This window comes from Myripristis murdjan, chromosome 3 (genome assembly GCF_902150065.1).
Source record: "Myripristis murdjan chromosome 3, fMyrMur1.1, whole genome shotgun sequence".
In the NCBI taxonomy this organism is placed as follows: Eukaryota; Metazoa; Chordata; class Actinopteri; order Holocentriformes; family Holocentridae; genus Myripristis; species Myripristis murdjan.
The window spans coordinates 31,311,054-31,320,862 of record NC_043982.1 but is presented as its reverse complement, the minus strand read 5'-3'; the positions used below and the strand labels follow the sequence as shown (position 1 = coordinate 31,320,862).

General features: G+C 41.0%; 1 protein-coding gene across 3 annotated transcripts in view; it reads left to right on the top strand.

Moving 5' to 3' along the window:
* pacsin3 (protein kinase C and casein kinase substrate in neurons 3) overlaps window positions 1-9,809 on the top strand; it is a 35,427-nt gene extending 25,618 nt beyond the window's left edge. For all 3 annotated transcript variants that reach the window (XM_030077833.1, XM_030077825.1, XM_030077842.1), the window contains 3 exons: window positions 2,444-2,586; window positions 5,864-6,033; window positions 8,454-9,809. In XM_030077833.1, the coding sequence (XP_029933693.1) occupies window positions 2,444-2,586; window positions 5,864-6,033; window positions 8,454-8,569 (429 nt within the window). In that variant the 3' untranslated portion in view covers window positions 8,570-9,809. The remainder of the gene's footprint in view (window positions 1-2,443; window positions 2,587-5,863; window positions 6,034-8,453) is intronic.

The following is a 9,809-nucleotide window of genomic DNA, read 5'->3' as shown; positions in this document are numbered from 1 at the left end:
ATTATCAGATGGTCCTCTGTGTTTGCTCAAATTTGCCCAAGTAATTTGCACTTGAATTTTAACTTTACAAATTACAGACATGGCTAATTTGCATGGGATTAAGATCAAAGACAACCTCCTCAATTATTACAAATCACTAGAGGTCCCTGATGGGCTGTTGTTTAATAAATATTACCAGGGTGTCCTCATGCACCAAGCCCAAAAGGAAATTTTATGGCATCCAGTCAGTTAATTTCCAGAGGGGTTGTTTTCTGAATTTGACTCAACACGCTGAGGGTTGGCCAAGTTTGTCAGGTTGACACCTGATGCCATTCCTACAGTCAAGTCAAATAAGCAGCTCGCTGCAAGAAGCAACTGCTTGTTATTCAGAGGGTGGTGTTGATTTTCATGCTGATATGGCTGTATCCCCTCTCATATGCTAAAGTCTGTCCAAGACAATTTAAATTTACATGGTTTTATGAGCCTTTGTGAATCTGGAACAAGGATGTTACGGTAAATTGTGTTCAGTTACATGTGGGCATTTCCACAACCTCATCACTCCTTGCTGCCTTCTCAGAGTAAGGGAGGGATTGTGATCCCTGGAGCGTATTGTTTAGTGTCTTTGAAAAGGTTTGCAGACTGAATTGTTAAATGATAATAGAGATATAATCAGCTGTATGTGTTCCTCCCAAGCTGCCCCTTGATTTTTTTGTGTGTGTATTGTTCCTGACCTGGTGCTTTGTGATACGAGATCCTCACATTACAAATTATACAAAAGACAAACAGTAGGCCTACTCCAGATACTGTGACAGTCCCGCAAAAAGTTTTCAGGTGACTGAGATGTTCAAATCTTCATATTTTTAGTTGCCATGTTATGCACACAACTTGGAGACGATATAAAAAAAAAATAAATAAAAAAAAATCACAGTTGAGATTATTACCTCTGGCAACTTTAGACTGGCCCTGTCTCATTCATCTTTGGTGGGAAGGTTTGGCCAATCAGCCTGAAGGAGGTGTTGCAGTGGGCAGGGCTTAACTCAAATTTTTAAATGCACCCATTTAACATCATGAAACCTGCTGGAGTGGCTGCTCAAGGGTCATGGCAGCACTGACCAACTCTCCATGCTGATTTGTCTGAATGGCAACAGCATTGCCAAAAGTACAAAATTGGGATCTAAATAAAGAATAAAAGGGGGTGAGGCATAGCACAAACAGGGCTGTTAGTTCCAGCTGCGACCCCAGTGGTGGTCTGCTCTCTACCAGCTGCTAACTTGTTAAGAGTGTTGGATTGGTTTAATTGAACTCTGGAACATTTCCTCCGTTAGTTCAGTCCATTTGTTCAGGTAAAGACGAACAGTGCCTTTCCAAATGAAATAGTGCAAATAGCTTAAACCGTAATTCCACAGCTTTTCACATGTAGTAGGAACCTAGTCAGGATGCTCGTTGGCCTCAGAATAATCTATAGCTCAGATTAAACTGAACTGTATGGTGTCCTCAGACTTATATGAACAACAGCATAATCCAGCCTTTTGTCTCATATGTTGGGTAAAATCTTAAGTTTGGGTGGAGCGTTTAGTTAAAAATAAAGAATTACTGTTGTTTTAAGTTATGTGTCCTTAGGCTTGCCATTGATGTAGCATTAGCAGCTTTTAACTGGATCATGCAGCGCTCTGGCCACAGAATCATAAGATCCCCCTGTTAACAAAAGTGGAATTATCCTCTGCGACCATTTCAGGAGCCTCGGCCTCCATGGGAAAAGCTGATCTGTTCTGACAGAGAAAGCAACACCAAGATAGCAAGGACTGGATGGATATGAGAAAGAGACAGAGTGAGAGAGAGATATAGAGAGAGTATGAGAGAGAGAGAGAGAAAGAGAGAAAATTTGGCAGAAAGAAGTGGATCTCCTCTGTCCTCTAAGGAATCTCCTGGCATTCCCACAGTGCTGCTGACACGCAAACAGAGAGCTATTGTCTCCCAGCGCGCACACACACACACACACACACACACACACACACACAAACAGCCTGTATCTCTGGAGCTTCTATGCTCCAGTCAAACCCTGCAAAAGCAGTAACTATATCCGTAGCCACCTCTGTCTGTCAGCGCCCTGTTATTATGTCAGAGGTGTGTTTGAATGGATATGGCTAGAGTGTGGGAGTAGGGAGTGTGTTTGTGTGGGGAAGGGTAGCCTGTGTTTTTGTTTTGTCCGGGTGTGGTCTGATGGGGTTAAATGTTAAAAGTGCCAAGGGGAAGAGGGGGATGTATTTTCAGTTTGAATGATCACATCATCATATGTGGGTTAGACAACATTTCCGATCTTTGGCCTTTACAAACTCCTTTCAGAATTTATTGTAGTGTTTCACAAATGCATGGTGGTCAGTCTAAATATAATAAGTCTTAATACCTGAATGCATGACACGTGCCATCCATAATATGTTCAGTCTATACATTTTTGTGTGTGTAGGAGTGGTCTCCAGACGCCAGCCGCTCCATCAGCAGGAAGGAGAGGGGGGGCCATGCAGAGGAGAACGTGGTGACCCTCACCAACATCGTCTCAGCAGGGGGAGAGGAGGTCCCGCCCAGCCCCAACAACCAGGACACCGGCAGGTAGGACGCCTCAGACCACCCTGTCAGTCTGCATTTCACTTCGTTTTGTTCCTCAACTTCAAACTTCCACCTGCTCTCCTCCAGCAGTGAAGTCCTTTTGTAAAACACCTGTTAGCACACAGCGTCGATTTGATAGAGCAAATAGAGTGCGGTTTACACAGCAACATAAAATTAGTTCACTGAACTGATGAAAAGCTGAACTCCCCTTTATGATCTAGCTAAAATACTAGGTGTGTGTATATATGTGTGTGTCCACCCATGCGCGATGTAAACACACGCACACACATGCACTGCTTAGATTAAAAAAAAACAAAACAAAACAGCAGATCAGGGCTGTAGTTGTGTTTGCACGCTTGTGTACATGCTTGTTTTTGTGAGGTTTTAAATTAGCGTCTACCTGTGGGCGGTTTAGACTAGACTATTACAATTATCTCCCTACCTGTGTATATATGTGTGTGTGTGTGTGTGTGTGTGTGTGTGTGTGTGTGTGTTTGTCTAGCCACCCTGAGGAGTTAACATCCTGTACCTACCTTGCTACACACTAATTAGTAGCTAGAAAGCTGACTCAGTGTGTGTGTGTGTGTGTGTGCGCGCGCGTGTGTGTCTATCTCTGGGCACTGTTGCCAACTCGCAACTTTGATTTAGAGATTATTCAAACCCCCGTTGGCAGTTTTATTTCTCAGAAATCATAAGCCAGAAATTCAGTGACTCTTTCTGGCCGTGGGGACTGTATTGACTGACTCCCAAAGTATTTGGTTACAAGTCGATGGCTGATGCAGCTGCAGGCACATTTGTGCCACAGTACTTGGCTTAACTAATCCAAAGTCCTTAAAGAGAAATCCTCCTTTGTGAAAGTGGCACACAAAACTGATTAGAGGGGCAACATTAAATCTCATTGTGGGATATTGTTAATATCTAAAAGCTTTCATTATGAAACAATGAGGGGGTGAAATCATCTGTGTTGTAATGAATAGAGTAATGCTTTGTTAATAACAGATGTCATTAAATTCATGAGGCCTGTGGAACTGTTGCAATATTGTCTCCCTGTCACTGCTGCCCCCTGGTGGTTGATAATGGAAATGAGCTCTTCTTTGCCAGGTCAGGCTGCAGCTGGTAGGCCCCCACAGCACCTCAGCTCTGTCATTAAATTAGAGACCAAGTCGAGTTTATTTATACAGCCCTGGATCACTGACCATGTCTCAGAGAAATTTACAGAGGAAGGCCGTATCTGGATTGAACTAATCAACTGTCTGTCACAAAGCAAAGTGATGCAGTGCACTACGCAGGAAAATGAAACACCATCAAACAAAACACAGCTCGAAGCTCAAAACAGCATAACCGGTTTACTGATCACCCAGCTGAGCCAAGTCAAGTCTGCCTGACACAACCAACCTTAGACCCTCAGTGAGGACAAGAAATACTCCCAAGAAAAACCTTACTTGGGGAAAAAACAAAATCAAAGGGGAGAGAGCGTTTGTGAGCTGAGTCAGAGACTGCTGAGAGTGCACAAGGTGCGAGGACAAAATGAAACAGCAAATGAGACAAAGACAGTCATGGTGACACATAAAGATCGAATTTCAGCACACACACATGCACACACGTCAGTCTGCGTCATGCAGCATTCCACTTTGTTTCGTTCCACAACCTCAAACTTCCTGCTGTAAAGTCCTAACACAGAGCTTTACGCTGATAGATGAACAACTTGCTGGAAGACCTGGAGGAGCAAATAGAGTGCGGTTTACACAACAACGCTGAATCACTGAACTGATGAAAGGCCAACCTCACCTTATATGATCTAGTTAGAAATACTTGGCACCATATAATGCATTATCCACACACCCCAAGGAGACGTGTTTCACCACATACACACTCGTATAGCAGACAGTGAGGCATCCAGTATTAGTGCTGTCAAAGCTAAAGATAAGAAACTAAGGTAGGAGAAGAGGTAGCTCTTGTTCTGGCCAGGCCGTGGACAGTCATGCAACAAAATACAGAAGTGATAAGTACATAAGAATAAACAGATGAAACAAAATAGGAAACACAACTATAGTTTAACCTTGGAGTTAAAGATTTGCAGAAAATTTATTTCATCAGCCACAAGAGGAAGCTGATTCCTGATTTGATTGTAGTGTGGATGGCTTGGTGTGTAACAAGCTGTTGAAATACTGTGTGTGTGTGTGTGTGTGTGTGTGTGTGTGTCCACTGCCTGAAATTATTAGTTTCACCTGCCAAAGTCTGTTGAACTAAAGTTTGTTATCATAAACTTTATCAAAAAAACAAAAGACAAAATGTGGGTGTTAAAAGCTATTGTCATTAACCGAAATAAAAATTAAAATTAAAAATTAAACAATCCTGACAATCCCCAAAATTAAACAAACAAGCCTGTCAACATGTAAAATCAAGATGAAATATAATGAAAATATACATGAAATGCCAATTTTTCTGTATGTTCAAGGTTAAAAAATAAAATTAATTTTCGGCAGAAAATTTTGATGTGGTTCTAAATTGCTTTTTAAAAAAAGATTATAAAAAAAATGACTGTTTTACATAATTCCTATTGGAATTATATACAAAGTCCCTACCAACATTAAAATTGCCACCAAGGCCACACTAAACAACTTACTAAAACTAAACTGAAACTGAAACAACAATTTTATAATACCAACCAAATTAAATATACATTTAAACATTTCATGGTAACACACTCACTCATAGATCTGCCCCCTAGTGGCCGGTCAAAGCCGTGTTCTGCTTACTTACTGTAAGTAGTTAACTGAGTAGTGTTACAGTACAGTTTTGAGGTTCTGACACTCTACTGGAGTATTTTTTGCTTTATGAGACTTCACTGCACAACATTTAAAAGGAAAATGTACCCTTTACTCCACTGCATTTATCTGATGGCTGTAGTTAATGGCTACTTTGCAGAATAAACCTTTACAAACATCAGATCTGATGCACAATTACAGCTCCAACTAGCCAACAGTAGATGGAGCAGTTAGGCTTATAAAACTGAAACACTTCTTACAGATTAGAGCATCAACAGTTTAACACTCTGGAATGAGTCATTCTTCACAATGACCAATTTTACTTGTCGTACTCATTAACAATTTACTCTCTGCAACACTGACAGTGTGTATCCTTGATCATAGAAACATGTCAGCAGCTGCGTGTTAAATGTAAAACACACTCACTCATGCAGGCAGTGGATCTGAGGTATTCAAATGTTACTGTGTGTGTGGCAAGCGACCTTCCATCCCCGTGTCTCTGTGCTCTGCAGGGTGAAAGACTATTCATCAGACTGGTCAGACGAGGAGAGCCCAAAGAAGGTGCTGGCAGTCAACGGGGTGGGGGAGGTGGAGGACGAGGAGGAGCAGGTAGAGGGGGTGCGCGTCCGAGCGCTCTATGATTACACGGGCCAGGAGTCCGATGAGCTCAGCTTCAAAGCAGGTATTAACTCTTACTAATGCTTGTTAGGTGAGGAACCACAGTCGGTCTGTTTTGAGACAGCATCTTTTTTTAACCCCTGTCATTCCATAAAATGTGCAAAGCAGTCATCAAAATGACATTGAAAATATTGGTTTATACATTTTTATGTCAGTTGCACCAAGTACATCAAGCACATATCCTAAAATTGCCATTTTCTTAAGATGATAGTTTACCTGTGACTGACCCAAAATGTTTGTTTTTAAATTTTAACCAAATTACCATAGATATGGTCACTAAATGTAACCCGCTTTTTCTTTTTTATGGGTTATTTTTTACAATATAAGTAATAATTTGCAAAACTTTGAAAGTTGTTTCATGAGAATGAAACAAAAAAACTTGCTGTTTCAGTTTGCCCATTTTGCAACCAATTTGCACATTTTTATGAAATGGTAGCTCATTCGACCACAGTTATAACTTCAACAAAAAATGTTGTCAGTCAAAGTTAATACATAAACTTTCAGTCTGATAGGTTGAAAACAGTGTGTTGTAGCTGTTCACTTATGGTGCATCACTTTCATAACTCAAAAACCACCACACACAATTACACACGCGTACAATTACACACACAAACACACCCCATCAAGCTCACATGGATACTCTTATGTAATGCAATAAAACAAAACTATGCACTGTGAACATGCACGTAACACACGAGGTCATGCCTCGTTCTGATGTAACCTGGTGGATGAATAGCATAATTATAAATTAACCTGAAATATAATTAAGACAAAATAATGATGCATGACAAGCTTGACATTCTCTCTGCTTGCTGAGTAGCAAATAAAAGCATTTCAGTTCCATCTTCAATGTAAATGGTCGATTCTTGTTCAATTTCCGAATGTGTTAGAGGAATAAATAACTTACTTTTTTTGTTTTATGGTAATTATGGGTATTTTCCTTAGCTTTTTTGAACTCTGAAGAAACAGCTGAAGTGAAGCCATGAGGTTGTGCTTTGTCATATTGTCAGACAGACTTCACCTGTTTCAGTGGGAGTACGTAATCACAAAATGTGATTGTTTTGAGAGAATTATTCCTTTAATTTTACACTAAAACCGATAGTTGAAGATGGATGCTTTTATTTGAAGGACTACATTGCTATCTCAGTTTGCCTTTTTAGTAATTTAGTAGAAACCAGAGCGAGCATGTGTACATCTCATGTTTTTTATTATTTTCTTTAGTAATACTGAACCCGCTTAGGCATGTGGCTCACAAGTGCCTTCTTCCTGGAAACTGTATCAGTTTTGAATGTTGATCTACCTGTTTTGGCATTCAAAAACAGTTTAAGTAACAAGAATGCTTTCATGTGGTTCCTCTTAATTTTAGAGATTATGGTAGAATAATCTCTCATTCCAAACTCATATAGCTCATTGGTCTGTCAGGTAAGTGTGTGTAATCTGCGTCAGTGCTTTGTTGGTTGATAAAGCACTGGGCTGTGGTGGGATGTAGTTGCATTATAGACGTAAATATGCTGTTACTGTAACAAATACAGTGCCTGCTGTTGGTGCAGATAAACACTTTGACCAGAGTTAGAAGTTAAACTGTATGTTAACTTGAGATATTTCCAGCAGCAAGGTGGATTTTTTTTCCACCCACTGTAACCTCAATAGAGCCGAGTGCTAGAGACCAGAGACTTTTGTTTTTTTATTGTTACACATCACACAAGTCACATACTGAATAAGAGATACAGTTCATTCACAAACAGTGCTGATATTGTCAGCAGATTTTTGGTTGAAAAGTAGTCATTGATGATCCTTTTTTTCCAATATAATATATTTTTTTACCCTCAAAGAAAAGTAATGACATCATTAGGCACAGATGACAAATTTCATAGAAAATGGTCCACTATTTGAAGTATGGGGGTCACCAAATTTGAGATCACTAAAATTGGCGGGGTTAATCCTCTGGGGAGCATGAATGTGTGCGCAGTCAGACAGACGGACGGACATGACCTCTGCTGTCTGCTAGCCGGGCAGAAAAACTGTGCTGGCGATCTCCACGACTAAATCACAAATGAATACAAGGTTCCTCCCATTCCCAGACTGGACCTGTGTGGCCCTGCAGAGGAAACCAGGCTGCAGGGAGTTTTCTGCTCATGTCCTGACCTGGTTTACATGTTGAAGCTTTAGCTCATCCCCTGCGGGGGGTCAAACACCACAGGGAAGGGTCTGTGTATCAAGGTGCCTTAAGTTGGAAAGCTTAGCCCGGCTCAGCTCTGCTTTGCCTAAACCAGGACCAGCTAACACACCAGCTGGAGCAGGCTGTCCCCTCTGGTTCTTATTCAGATCATTATTTTTTTAAAATACAGAATTAGTTCTTTATGCCACTTGCAATGCATGCAGTGTGTTTTAACAGAGATAAAGTGAACTTCTTTGCCCCTCCAGGAGAGGAGTTGCTGAAGCTGGGGGAGGAGGATGAGCAGGGCTGGTGTAAAGGACAGCTGACCAGCGGCCAGGTTGGCCTCTACCCTGCCAACTACGTCCAGGTTATCGCTTCCTGATGGCCCGCCTCCGGTCACCCAGCCAATGGTACTCCAGACTCAAGAATCAGGACCAATCGCAAGTGATTATTAGCGCCAACATGTAGACATGCCCTCTATGAAACTGGACAGTTTTGGTGACTGACTGTTATAATCGTCTCTCAGCATTTTATTTTACTTTATTTTGTTTTGACAATCCACTCACATGTTGCTGCCACACTAGCGGAGAAAGGAGAGCGAGCTATTCCCTCATCTTCAGGTCAACACCATGTATTTCCAAAAACAATTTTGAACAGGCTTTACAGAGAAAGCAAAGACATGTTGAACAATGTGAAATGACGGGTTGATCAGAAATGAGAAACCCCACTGAGTGACTGTCGGTGCCTTAGTAGAGGAAGCCAGAGATGTCCAGAGCCGCCCTGCTGTCTGACTGTGGGATTACACCCTCTGATGGATGATGACCTGGCCCCTTAAATGTTACTGCTGATCGCCTCCAGGATTTAAACTGGTCACAGTGGAATCCAGTAGCTCACTGGTTACCTGGACTTTAGTGAACATCATGTATTTAAATGCACACAGCAGGTGAAACACAGCTGTAAAAGTGAGCCGTACACGTCCTTCATTTCCCCTCCCGGTCTTGTAGCCTGGCAGTGGTCTGCTTGGCACTGTATGTAGGTGTTTGGGTGTAACAGTGTATACACTTTCATATTTGTCTACTTTTCACTGATAGAAACCTTTTTTTCCCCTTGCAATGCGATAGCCATGTTTATGTTGCTGATTTTGAATATGGATGGTTCAAACTATTACCACCTGCTTCTCAAAAAAATGTGTCTACTTGGTATGATTAGTGTTTTTACACAGTCAAACTTTTTATTTTCTTTTAATTTATTTTATGTTGAAATCATTCAGCTTTTTTTTTTCCATTTGAACTAAATGGGGAATGCATGAGTAGTTGACAAATAGATGTAAGTCATTTAACCTGTAACCTTTGTTTGCTAGTTTTGCTTTACGGGGCGAGGCTCAACTTGGTTCCTAATCCTGACGCACATGCACCTCAGTCATCTAAAAAGAAAAACGAAATGTTATTTTTTTTGTCTTTTTTGTCTAATGATGTCAGCTTTTTGGTTTTTGTGTTTTTAGTGAGGTTTGTGGGTTGTGTGTTTGAGAGGGAGCCTCCCTCTGCCCTGCTGATCGGAGCACCGCTAGAGCTAACCCATTTAGGCTTCCAAATAATAATAATAAAAAAAATACCTTAAAGTCA